This window comes from Equus quagga, chromosome 1, assembly GCF_021613505.1.
Source record: "Equus quagga isolate Etosha38 chromosome 1, UCLA_HA_Equagga_1.0, whole genome shotgun sequence".
Classification (NCBI taxonomy): domain Eukaryota; kingdom Metazoa; phylum Chordata; class Mammalia; order Perissodactyla; family Equidae; genus Equus; species Equus quagga.
In genome coordinates, this window is record NC_060267.1 from 16688052 (window position 1) to 16701550 (window position 13499).

Sequence of the window (13499 nt, forward strand, 5' to 3'; positions counted from 1 at the left end):
CCAAGGGAAGCATTCAGTCTGAGACACACACTGAGAACAGAAACATGGAGATGGACAAAAGCTGAGCATCAGTGGGGATGGGGGACTTTATCTGGGAAGGGCTCATGAAACAGATACAAGAGTAGGGTTTGGAGGAGGAAGACAGGGCCCAGTAGGGGATGGGCTGTTCTTCAATGCTGGGTAGTGCGTCCCACACCCCCCAACCCCCTGCCCCGGTTCCCAGAGTGCTGAGCCCTCTGGACCCTGACCCGTGCTCTTTGGGGCTTCTTGAACCTGGTGCCTTCCACAGCACGCAGAGAATCTTGGGAACGTGCAGAAATCTTGGGAAGGCCTCAGAGGAGGGACACAGTTGGAGAAAGCCCAGTGGAGACAGAGCCCAATGAGGAAAGGGAGAAGGAATTACAGACTGTGTCCAAGTCTGCAAGAATTAATTACTCAGAAGAACCAGCTGTTCCCCATAATCGGTGAGGACAGGACAAGAGGAAACAGGCCCAGAGGACTGAGATTTAGATTTAGATATTCAGAAGGATTTCCCAGCAGCGTAAGAAGCAGAGGCCTGGAGCCCCTGGGAAGGGTGTGTGGAGTGAACCTGCAGGGAGATTCTCAGCTGGGGCAGGGAGGTGACACAGAGTCTGCATGAAGGCAGGGGAGTGGCCCTTTCAGGACCAGATATGAATATTGCGTTGAAGCATTACTCTTGACATGAGGGCGGGGCCAGCTTTGTGGGTGTTCAACCTGTGCAGACGCCTCTGCTTGGTTTAATGCTCTGCTGTTGCCATCCTGAAATTCTCAATAATGTTTGAACAAAGGGCCCAGCATTTTCATTTTGCACGGGGGCCTGGCGAATTGCACAGCTGGTTCTGCATCAGGATAAGGAGGAGGAAAAAGCAAGGGAGGGAAATTAGCAGAGGGTGAGCTGGGCTTTGCTCCACTCAAATTGCAGAGTGGAGATTTAGATCAGACAACCTAGGGCTTTTTCAAACATGAGAACCATGAAGACAGGAGAACAGGGTGCCCGAGGAGAAGGAACTGTGGGCAGAAGGGCAGATACTTGTGAATTTCATTTATCCATCTGTTCTACACAGAGTCTCAGCTTGGTGGGCTAGATGCAGCCTGAGTCTTGCCTGGAGGAAGAGGGAGAGGAAGTGACTTCTTTAGGTCTCCCTCAGCTCAGGGCAGAAGGCACCCTGGTGTCCCGAAGAGAACAGTCAACCAAGGGCCATGGGGCCTGGGTTCCAGGCTTAGATCACCTTTCTGGGCCTCAGTTTCCTCCTCTGTACACTCAGAGGGTCAGACCTGATACTCCCGAAGGTCCTTCTCAGCCTTATATGATCTTCTTTGGCTCTAAGATTCAGGAAACTATCTGGTCCCTGGCCCTGTCACCACAGCTCAGGTAAAAGGGCAGTTTGGCTGGTACCGAGGGTTGGGGAGGTTGGGGGCAGCCATAGCTCTGCCCAGCACCTCAGGAAGAGGCTGGCAGAAGAGGAACCAGCCACCGAGTCACCTTCCTGTTTCTCGCCGGCTCCTCCAGGATGTCCCCTGGATGAGTTCATCCACTCCTTGCCCAACCCTCAGCCCTCAGGATGACTCATCTCAGGATGGAACCTCTTGAGGAAGGGATGGCATGTCAGGGCAGGAGCCACATTAGACGGTGCCCACACAATGCCTCGGGGTAGGTTGGCGCGCAACCTGGGCCCTGAGGAGGAGCTGCTTCAGTAAGGCCTCCTGCCCGGCAGTCCTGCGACCTCTGGATGGCCCTCCCCTCTTGCCTCCTTGAGGCTCTGTGACTCTCCTGCACCCAACAGGCCCCGCCACTGGAGGAAGAGGAGAGAGAGTGGGAACAGCCCAAGCTTGGAGTCGGAGCCCCTGTGTGTGAGCCTCAGTTTCCACACCTGTAAGGAGGGGCTGGTAATGCCTTCTCTACCACACTCTCAGAATAAAAGCGAGTATCTGTGAGAGTTCTCTAGCAGCTGTAAGACCATGCAGACGACCGGTTTGTTTTAAGGAAGGGAGGCTGAGCTGTGGGGTAGGAAAAAGCACAAAGTGAGTGCCAGGAGAGCGGAGTCTTGGCCAAGGGACAGGGGTCTCTTTCCTTACTGGGTGCTAAATGGTGACTGTTCTAATAGCCACCAGAGGGGTCGTGATACAGATGAAGGCATAGCTACTACAGGGCCTTCGAAGCATGAGACAGCCATTCTGGAAAATATTAAAGAAATCCCGAATCAGCGTGGGGTAAAATCAATAAATAAGATTCTGCAGAAGAGTTTACAATGAGAGGGGACTGGACTGCACCCCCCATGCTGGGGCCAGCCCCTTCTCAAAGTGTCGGCTGTTTGTTCCTCTGACGTTTACTTCGACAACTCTAAATGATACGTTTATACTGCTACCTCCATATTTTTCAGCTTTATTGAGTATAATTGACAAATAAAATCGTAAGCTATTTAAAGTGTACGTCGTGATGGTTTGATACACATACACGTTGTGAGAGGATCCCTCCATCTAGTTAACTAACACATCCATCGCCTCACATAGTTATCTCTTTGTTTTTTTGGTGAGAACATTTAAGTTCTACTTTCTTAGGGAATTTCGATGATACAATACCGTGTTATCAACTGTAGCCGCCATGTTTTACCGTAGACTCTGAGACCTTATTCATCTTATAGCTAAAAGTTTGTGCCCTTTACCAACCTCTCCATATTTCCCTCGCCCCCCGGCCCCTGGCACCCACTTTTCTACTCTGCTCCTGTGAGTTTGACTTTTTTTTAGACTCCACGTGTAAGTGATGCCAGGCGGTATTGTCTTTCTGCTATCTCTAGACTTAAAATCTTCAAGCAGGGGCCAGCCCCGTGGCCAAGTGGTTAAGTTCACACGCTCCACTTTGGCAGCTCAGGGTTTCACCGGTTCGCATCCTGGGCGTGGGACATGGCACCACTCATCAGGCCATGCTGAGGCGGCATCCTACGTAGCACAACCAGAGGCACTCACAAACTCACAACTAGAATATCGATCTATGTACTGGTGGGGCGGGGTGGGGGGGGGCTTGGGGAAAAAAAAAAAGAAGATTGGCAACAGTTGTTAGCTCAGGTGCCAAACTTTGAAAAAAAAATTTTTTTTAAATAGCCTATGGTTTAAAAAAAAAAGTTTCAGGCATTATTTAAAAGCTCCAGAATTTAGATTTAGATTCTCTCCCTTCTTTCTCCCTCTTAATTGGTGATGGTGATGTTATTATTCTGTAAGTTTAAATTGTATCCCTTTGGCTCCTGTTCTGTCAGTATCACACAGTGTCTCTGAGTTTTCACCAGCTGACGAGCCCCCCTTTCCCCCTTTGCTGGAGCTGCAGTTTTGCTACGATAAAGGATGCGGTGTCAATTAGCTGAGGTGAACCATCTTGGTACTCGGGGACGTTCAACTGAGACTCAGGACGGGGGAGACGCCTTGAGGGCCTTGCTGAGCATTTTGGATGGCACAGCAGTTCCTAGAGGCATCCAGACTCACGCCCACTGTAAAGAAATCAGGGCCTGCGTTTGCTGGGGTGAAGGTGGGCAGAGTTGGCCGGCAAGGGGGTAGGGGGCCCGCAGGCTCTTGGGTGGTGCTAAAGGGACTCTTGCTGCCTGGGGAGAGAGTCTGAGGGACCAAGAGCACCATCCCTGATGGAGAAGGCTTGGTATTTGGACAAAGAAGGGGTCCCCAGGATCTGAGAGTGGGTAATGGCCCCCTCTGGGAGAGGGATTGTTTGAAAGAGGGGCTGAGTGGCTGGGCGAGGCCAGAGGCCAGTGGGATTTCCTTCGGCTCCAGCCACTCGGGTGGGTGGGACCGGATTGCTGGAGCTGGACACAGGAATCTGCCTTTGTTTCCAGCTGGAGGGGAAATGCCATAAATCCTGCCCCTTTCCCGCCTCTCCAGCATCCGTGCCCAGGCTCTGCCCTTTCCAGCACCGGAGGGCCTGGTACTGAGAGCCCTCGGGGAGCCCTGGTCTCCAGGACCCCCTCATCCGCAGGCCTCTGCCCCTTGATCTCCAAGGTGGACCCCTGGCGCGGATGTAGGGGGTCGGGGCGGGGGTGTCCAAGGCTGGTCTGGAGTAAATAGCCCAAGAGCAGAGTGTAGGTTTCCACCTGCTCACCTCTCTCCTTTCCCTTGGAGGGACCATGGCTTTTCACAGTTAAGGAGGACAGCTGGGTCTAAAGGGAGGACTTGAGAGTGAGGTTTGGCCCTCCCTCAGCCCCCCACCTCCTGCTCCAAGCAGTCAGACAGACTCCACAACTTTGACCCCAGTCACACAGGCAAAGTATGGAGCTGGATGGCTGGGGGAATGCCAAGTGTTGGGGGCAGAGCAGAGGGGCCAGGAACCCCAGGGAGGGGGGGGGGTCCCAATCTTTGTTTTTTCCTTTGTCAGTGAGACTGTGTGTTTGTGTCCCTCTGTGGTGGGGTGTTTTTATGCATGCTAGCGTGTGGGGCCTCTCAAACTGCCACTAGCAGTTTGTGGGCCAGTGGACCTGTGTGCACTTCTGTACCTGTGACCCTGCGGGTCCCGGTAGGACCCTGGCTGACCGTGTGTCTGCACGTGACATTGCCTGCATGTGTTCGAAGTTTCAGAGACCATCCAACCTCATGCCTTGCCCTCCAGTCCTGGCTTCAGATGTGGTGTCTTCCTTAACCGTGAAAAACCACAGTCCTTCTGAGGCAAGGGAGAGAGGCGAGCAGGTCTGAATGTCTGCATGAACCCTGGCCAGATGGGTTCTCAATGTGGCCCGCTGAGCGCTGACAGGAGAAAGGTCTGAGGGGTCAGGGTGAGGAGCGGACTGGGGGATGGACGGCAACGTGGGGAGGGACACGGCTGGCCGGTGGTGGGTGTGGTGGAAGACGTGTGGATGTTTTCAACCATGTGGAAAGCATGAGTGCTGGAGAGAAGGGACTCTTGTCCAGGCGCCCCGTGTGGGGAAAAGGGGACACGAACCAATGAGTCCCCACTTGTCCTTCTGTCCTCCCCCAGATATGTACTCCTTTGCCTTCTCTTGACCTGACAGGGGTTTCCTGGGGCATGCCCTGGAATAATTGAGGACACTGCCACTCCAGGAACCAGGGCAGCCCCTGAGAGGAGGAGGGAGATGATAAAGGCCCCTCTAAGCATTCTGGACCTTGGTGGAGCCTGAACTCACTTCTCTTCTATACGCATTTATTGAGCCTATATCGGCCAGCATGGAGGGAGACAGACATGGTTTCTGCCCACGCAGGAGTCAGGGGGGTTCCCCAGGAGTCCCCACCAGCCTGGCTGACATCCAGTGTGCGTCAGGAGAGCCAACCTGGCAGTCCCTTCTGTAGGAGCCCCCTGTCTGCCAGGGTGTAGGGTGGACACATGCACACACAAGGGACAGGTCGGCCGGCCGTCGGTGCTGCAGTGATGGGGAGCGGGCCGGGGGTGCGCGGGGATGGGGGTGCAGAGCTGTGCAGGAGCTGGTCTGAGAAGGCTGCCTGGGATAAGTGTGTGTTTTCACTTCAGGGCCACCAGGATAGGATCCTAGAATCACAGGGGAGACCGTGGGCTTTCAAGGACACGTCCGCTGGCCTCCTCCACAGAGCTGGCCCCTTGGCAGTTTCCTCCCTGTTGCTGCTCGGCACCGTCACAAAGGCTGCTGTTTCCCGGCGCTGACCGTGTGCCAGGCCGCTCAGTGCCTCGGACACCTCTCACTGTTGAGGCTGCACAACAACCCTGGAAAGTAGTGATTATATGTTATCACCATTCGATGTTACAAATGGGCAGACCGAGGCTGGGAGAGGTCCCTGGTCGCAGAGATGGGAAGAGGCAGGGCCAGGATTCAGACCCAGGTCTGTCCGACGTAGCAGGGCAGCTTCTCGGTGGCCTGTGTTCTGCACATTCAGGGGCCTTGTCCTGGGTTCTCTGGCCTCTGCTGACAAGGACTCGGTTTGGAAGTCTCTGGAGCTGTGTGGAGTGGGGAGCAGCTGGGATGTCGGTCGAGAGGTTGACTTGGGGCAGTGCAGGCAGAGCGGCCGTCCTAGGATCCCTCCCCTCTGGTGCCTGAAAGGCTGTCAGGCGCTGTTAGAGGATTAGCGGGGGATGGATCGGCCTGGGAGCAGGAATTACTGGACTGCAGGCCTGGGACTCTAGCTGCCCTGGAGAAGACCAGGGATGGAGGTGGGGGTCTCCTCCAAGGTGGAGAGGCTCCCTCTGCTGGAAAATGTTGTCTGAACCAGAGCCCAGGCGTTACCTGCCCATTGAGCCTCCCGTCCCAGGTCGACCCCACGCCAGCCGGCAGGGAGAGCGCCACAGAAGGCTGGTTCTCTGGCCCTGAAGATGCTGTGGTCACCCCTGCACCCTTGGAAAACTCGAGCCATTGGAAGTGGGAGGGAGAGGTTCAGAGGACCAGGGGACCCGGGCTGGGGGCAGAGGTCACTAGCTGCAGTGCAAAGGACACAGCCTTCGGAGGATCACAGACTTGGGCTCCAAGCGTCATTGGCCACTTTGCAGCTGGTGACTTTGGGCAAGTCGCTTAACCTTCCTAGCCCCAGTTTCCTCAACTGTAAAATAGGAAGGTTGTGAGGATGGAATAGGATGGTGATGATATTCACACAGCCAGGCACAGTGCGAACAGCAGCAGTGTCTCACTGAATTCTCACGGCAGCCCTATGTGCGCACGTTGTCATTACCTCCCTTCTCTGAAGGAGAGCCTTGAGGCTCAGAAAGGTTAAGGAACTTGCCCAAGGTCGCAGGCCAACTCCCGGGTCAAAGCATGTAACCAGCGGGCTGTGCCTCGCATGCTGTTTCTTGGAACATGCAGATGTCGTTTCTTTCCCTGTCTGCCATGCCCGATGCCAGCGCCGGGCGGGAAGCGAGGAACTCTAGCCCCACCCTGGAGGCCCTGAAGCAGCTCAGTCAAGCTCGATTCCCCAGGGCCCTTCCACAGCACCCCAACTCTTGGTAGCACTTTACAGTTTACCCATATTATCTGACAAATCTTTCCCCCGTTTAACAGATGAGAAAATGGAAGCAAGAGAAAGTTAAGTGCCTGGTTCAGGACCGCAGAGGTGGGAAATGGCAGTTAACCTTGAACCCACTCCAGTCCACCATAGTTGCCTTCAGAACCCTCTGAGAGAAAGGGCACTCTGTCAACCCTATTAGTCGTTGCCGCCTCTGTGTGTGTGTGTGTGTGTGTGTGTGTGTGTGTGTGAGATCCCCTATTCAAAGATCAGATTTATTTTTTAATTTTTCAAAATTTGGTAATCTATGACTAAAAGGTTGAAACGTTCTGTGCAGAATTCCAAATAATGTACATAGATACTCCCCCCAAGGAGATGGAGTGTACCCCCCCGGCGTGGACTTCATAGGATGACTTCCTTCCAAAGAGTACAGCATAGAAACGGGGAGGAAAAGGGTCACTTACAGTGAAGGGACCTGACAAACACGACCTCCGCCAGGTGCTCAAGGTCGGCTCAACCGTGGTGGGTCACGTTCATCGTATGTACCCTTGTTAAGACGTGAGGAGAATGGCGTGTCACCTCTGTGGTCTTCCTCCTGAAACCCCATAAACCCTGGCCAATCATGAGCAAAACAAAAGAGAAATCCCATGAGGGACACGCTACAAAATACCCGACCAGTTTCCTCAGAACTGTGGAGGCCATCTGAAACAAGGAAAATCTGAGAAGCTGTCACAGTCAACAGGAACGTAGGGAGGCGTGACGATTAATGTAATTTGGTACCCTAGTTGGAGCTCTGCACAGAAAAAGGACATTAGGTAAAAACTAAGGAAATCTGAAGAAAGCATGAACTTTATTCATAATAACGTATTAATATGGGTTCATTAATTGTAACAAATGTTCTATACTCATGTTAATAATAGAGGAAACTAGGTGTGGGGTGTATGGGAACTCTCTGCACCATATTCACAACTTTTCTGTAAATCTAAAACTGTTCTAAAAACTAAAGTTTATTTTTTAAAAATTCAAAAGGTCCAAAAAGATATTCAGTGAGAAGTTTCCCTTCCGGCCGTGACCCGCTGTGCGGTCATCTTCCAGAGAAGACCTCCATGCTCCTCTCCAGGGAGGTGCCAGGGAGGCTGTGTGGCTTAGTGTTAAGAGTCTGGCCTCCACAACTGGATGGCTGGCTCTCACTCTTGATCTCTGCCTATTTCTAGCTGTGAGACCCTGTGCAATTCCTTACCCTCTCTGTGCTGCATGTCCTCAAAGATCCTCATAGGATTATTTTGAGTGTTGAATGTATTAATGTATATAGTAAGCACCTTATAAGTGGTTGCCTTTATTATTATGAGTAAACAAGCAAATATATTTATGTCACAATGTGTTAAGAAAGAATATCCAAAACCTGTAAATAAGGCACTTGTAAAAATTACTGTGCCCTTTCAAAGATATTTTAGATCACTGGCTAATAACCCCACCTACGGGTCATCTAGGGGAAGTAACTTTGCTGACATACTAGTTACTATTGATTAGGGCCCAGACTCTATAAAGTTAAGAGGTTAAACTGTAGATTGATACATAGCAAATTATTTTTGTCTGGTAAAAAAAAAACCAACAACCAGTTATAGTTTTATTGCCAGGCAGGGATTAACATTTTTGTATCTAACTTTGCAATCTTATTCCAGCATTCCTTTTTCCACTGACTGTCAATAATGGTTTTTCCTTTTTTTTCTTTTAAGGATTGGCCCTGAGCTAACATCTGTTGAAACATTTTTTATTTTCTTCTTCCCAAAGCCCCCCAGTACATAGTTCTATATTCTAGTTGCAGGTCCTTCTGGCTGTGCTATGTGAGACGCCGCCTCAGCATGGCCTGATGAGCGGTGCCATGTCTGCTCCCAGGATGCGAACCAATGAAACCCCAGGCCACCCAAGCGGAGCGCGCCAACTTAACCACTTGGCCACAGGGCCGGCCCTCATTTCTTCCTTTGATCCATCCTGCTGGTTCACTCATTAAGTAGTTAAATAAATCTTGGTACCACTATTTATTTGTATTAGTCAAGTTTATCTTGGTGCACATTTCACTTTGACAAATAGTAGCATGCCAGACACACTGTTCCACTCCTTGGTTATTTTCACCTAATACATCTTGAAGATAGTTTCATATCAGAACATAAAGAGCTCTCTTACTCTTGTTTTACCACTATATAGAATATATCACATGGGTGTACAGTAATTACACCCATAATTGATTTAGCCAGTCCCCTACTGATGGATACTTAGGTTGTTTCTACTCTCTTACTGTGGCGAGCAATGCCGTGTGAATAACCTCGTCCAGCGGTTATTCACAGAGAAGGATGGGAAGGCTGAAGGGCCTCTAGAGGGCAAAGGGGCCTCAGCAAGGGGCCTATTACCTGCTCCCAGCCCAGCCTAGCCCATCTTCCCCTGGCTCTGTGACAACCTGGCCTCCTCCTCCTCCTCCTGCCTCCTCCTCTCCATCCTGAGCTCTTGGTATCTCCAGAGAGGAAGGGCCAGCATTCGATGCCCTGACGGCCGGGGCTTCAGCTTGCACTGCCAGGGAGATGAGGGTGCCTTGGAGAGGAGGATCTTGGGAGCTTGGGGCCTGGGGCTGGTACTGTCCCTGGGCTGTAGCCACTGAGGGCACATGCTCAACATGCCCTGAGGGCTCTGGTAGGGGACGAAGACCCGGGAGCCGGGGACCACCTGAGGGGGCTGGGGCACTGGGGGAGGGGGCGGGGCACTGCCTAGCAGCTCTGGCACAGACTTGCTTCGGGTGCCCAGTGCAGGTGGGTGGTCAGGGCACAGGGTCTGGCAGGCCGTGGTAAGGAAGGGACTCGCCAGGCTGGTCGTGATGGTCACGAGGTGGTCCAGGACACCCCCCTCCTGAGGAGACTGGGCAAAGGGCAGGCTCAAGGTGGTCTGTAGTCGCTCCAGGAGAGATGGGGCGGCCTGGGCCTGGGCCTGGGCCTGGGCCTGGGCCACGAGCCCGGGCAAGGCTGGCCACTCGGGCTGGTAATGCTGGCTGAGCTGCTCCACCTGGGGCCGGCGCAGCAGCTGCCGGATCCTGCACACCGTGTCGAAGCTGTCGGTCAGCAGTGCCCACTCCAGGGCCGTCTTGCCTCGAACGGGATCCACCGCTGTCAGGTCAGCACCTGGGTGGGGGGAGGTTACAAGGGGGACGTGGGGTGGGACAGGATTGGTGACTTGCAGAAGGGCAGGTTCTTTAGCAGCAGGACTGATTTGGGTTAGATTCAAAACCATAGAGGGGCTGGCCCCGTGGCCGAGTGGTTAAGTCCGTGGGCTCCGCAGCTGGCAGCCCAGTGTTTCGTTGGTTCGAATCCTGGGCGCAGACATGGCACTGCTCATCAGGCCACGCTGAGGCAGCGTCCCACATGCCACAACTAGAAGGACCCACAACGAAGAATACACAACTATGTACCAGAGGGGCTTTGGGGAGAAAAAGGGAAAAAAAATAAAATCTTTAAAAAAAAAACAAAAACAAAACAAAACAAAAAAAACCATAGAGTCCCATCCTCTTGCAGCTGGAATCTGGGAGCCCTCAGTGGCTACAGCCCAGGGACAGGACCAGCCCCACATCCCAATCTCCTGTTTAAGACTGAACCAAGGAACTGAGCAGAGGGGTGGTGTGCAGGTTGCCCAGGGCAGGGAGACACCTGAGCTGCCCACTCTGGGGAGGTGGAGGGGCGGTCCTGCTGGTTCCCACTCCTGGTTCTTCTCTTCATCACTATGCCCCTCTAATCCTGGGGGGCGGGGAGGAGCAGTCACTGAGACAAAAGAGGGGGTACGGAGCTCCCCAATCCTAGTCTGATAGGATGGGGAAGGGAAAATCCGGAGGCCAGGATCACCCAGAGGGACCCACAGAGGGCAGCCCCACCTCGGGGAACAATGAGGACCCACGACTCCATGGACAGCATGGACTTCACCTCGGAACAACTCCACATACCTCAACTACACATCACTGTGTCCCTGGAACCCTGGCCTGTCAGAGCTGGAAGTCATCCCAGAGAAGGCCACCACCCTCCTTATACTGATGAGGCCCAAAGAGGGAAGCCATCTGCCCAGGGTCACTCGGCTGGTGGCAGAGCCAGGACTAGAACCCGAGACTCTGGTTCCAGATCCCAGCCTTTTTTGTTTTAGGTTTTTCATTTCATCTAGGTTATTCTCCCGAGCTTTCTCTTCTGGGACTGCCATTCACCATGTAAATAGAACTATCCATAGCCGGACTTTGTTGACTGTGAGAGGCCTAAGCACACTCCCCTCCTCCAGGAGGTTGGCCTAGATTGATCCTCCACTGCCACCTCTCTCCGCTCTGCAACTATGACAGCTGATTTAGTGTCTGGCGAGGAGGATTAGCGGAGGGACTGGAGGCCACGCATGCCAGTCCAGGCCCTATGCACCTGCCATGAGGAGGGCAGCCACGCATTCCGAGCGGTCCCGCATGGCAGCCTTCATCAGCGCAGTCAGCCCCCGCTGGTCCCGGCGCTCCAGGTCCAGGCCCGCATAGTAGTTCAGCAGGAGACTCACCAGAGGCGCGTGGCCTGCAGGGCACCAACGGTAGAGCGTGGCTCATCAGGAAAGGGGGTGATGAAGCCCCAAACCCACCCTCCACCCAACATGGCAGAGCCTGGGGTGCAAGGAGATCATGCAAAAAGTAGCGGGCTGTGGCCCTGTCTGAAAGGGGGGAACCGGCAGAAGTTGGGGTCACAGCCTCACACCTGCTTGGGCAGCCAGCATGAGGGCTGTGTCTCCTTCTTTGTCCTGCTGGTTCACATCGAGGAAAGGGCAGCGGCTGAGCAGGGCCACGACACTCCCGAAGCCGTGGTAGCATGCGACCATGAGGCCTGTCTGGGGGTGGGGCAGCTCAGCCCCTGTGCCCTCTAAACCCACATAGGTCCCAGAGATGTCCCACCCCCTCCCTTCTTCCTGAGGACCCAGGTAGTGGGTGTTGAGTGCGAAACTCTCGCAGGGAGTCAGACCAGGATGGCGTGGTGGGGACGCAGAGCTGCCCCAGCAGGCCTGGGAAGCATCCGGGGTTGCTCACCCTCCCGTTGCCGTCCACCTGGGTGGCCTCTTCTGGGGAGACCCCATCATCCAGCCTGGCTTGGAGCTGGGCAGGGTCATTGCGGACACAGGCCCAGTACAGGGCCCCCAGTCTGCAGCCTGGGGCAGGGGTCTCATTGCTGGGGCAGGACAGCGCCTCAGACATGTCCAGCCCTCCCCTCGCAAAGGCAGCTTTTCCTTTTCCACCTGGGGGCAAGAAGGCGAGTCCCTCCTCCTCACACCGCTGGCATCTATAACACAGAACGGAGGGGGGCAGTGTCTCCCTGGATCCCAGAGAGGGGTCCCAACAGCTGCAATTCGCCCAACCCTTGCCCCAGGGAGAGCCTTTTCCTGGGTGTCCCGCCCCATCCGCCTTTGAGAGAGGACGCCCGGTGGAGGGACGCGAGTGGCATGAGCCCTAAGAAGGCAGAAGGGGTTTACTGAAGGGGTCCAGTGAGATTCAAGGAGAGGGTGGTCTTCTCCTGGCCACGGGACCTCACCTGGCTTCGGAGGGGCCCTAGGAGGCAGTTGTTGCTGGGGCCCCGCCTGAGCCCACAGTATCCCCCAGCCTCCTGAGAGCACACTCACCGGGTCTCCAGAGCGGCCCGACGGGGACTGCCTCTTCCCAGGAAGAACGCAGGTAACAGATGGCCCGACTTACGGAAACAGCCACTGCAAACACCCAGGGCTGAGCTGGATCAAGACGGGTTAGCAAGGATGAGGGGCCGGGAGGGCGGGGGCTCTTCTCTTGGAGCCGCCCGAGTCCCGCCCCAGGATCCTGCCCAGAGCGGGCTGGGCACTGCCCGGCGGCTCCGCCCCGCGGGGGCGGCTCTGAGAGTAAGACCCTCCTCTCCCCCAGACGCGCCCACCTTCCGTCTTCTAGGAAGACCCGCTGCGCCAGAAACAGAGCCTTGGAGGACGAGAGGATCGTGAGGTCTCGGGACCCAGCCCCGAAAGCCGGAGGTCCCTTCCCCTTTGGCGGAGCGGAGCTTGGTGAGGGGCGGGGGTGGCAGAGGGCGCCAGCGCAGGCATCTCGCTTCTTGGGGGCCGGGACTACAGAGCCCTCGGGGCGGGTGGGTCTCTATGGGTTACCTGGACCTGTTTTTTGAAATTCCGGGGAAATTAAAACATAAAACATTGCCTAAGTAGGAGTACAGAAATGATGACATATTAAGTTCAATGGGCTAGCTTTGGTGTGGTGAATTAAATATGAAATATTTAAATTGCATCAATATTTAATAATTTAATAATTATAAATAATTTAATTTAAATAAATTAAATTTATTATTAAATTAATAATAAATTATTTGAAGCTAGTCTTTAAATTAATATTAAATTTAATGGATTGTTTTGGATCTCAGGTGTAGAAAATTGAGCCAATCAAATTGCTGTTTATATCACTCCCACCATCAGACTGTACAAGCTCTCTCTCTTGTTTTATTTTACTTTATTTAATTTATCTCTTTCATCCCTGATCTCTACAGCTGTTC

At 53.8% G+C, this 13499-nt stretch overlaps 1 protein-coding gene across 3 annotated transcripts; it reads right to left on the reverse strand.

Moving 5' to 3' along the window:
• Positions 1-8864: 8864 nt before the first annotated feature.
• ANKRD33 (ankyrin repeat domain 33) lies at positions 8865-12720 on the reverse strand. Of its 3 annotated transcripts, none has more exons than XM_046654359.1 (5): positions 12598-12720; positions 12011-12260; positions 11685-11727; positions 11367-11507; positions 8865-10100 (listed from the first exon to the last, which is right to left on the reverse strand). In XM_046654359.1, the coding sequence occupies exons 2-5, from the start codon at positions 12173-12175 to the stop codon at positions 9358-9360; spliced, it is 1092 nt and encodes a 363-aa protein (XP_046510315.1). In that variant the 5' UTR covers positions 12176-12260; positions 12598-12720; the 3' UTR covers positions 8865-9357. The 3 variants fall into 3 exon arrangements, with proteins under 3 accessions (XP_046510315.1, XP_046510308.1, XP_046510324.1); XM_046654352.1 differs by having other exon boundaries at positions 11685-11814; XM_046654368.1 differs by lacking the exon at positions 12598-12720 and having other exon boundaries at positions 11685-11810; positions 12011-12121.
• Between the last annotated feature and the right edge of the window lie 779 nt (positions 12721-13499).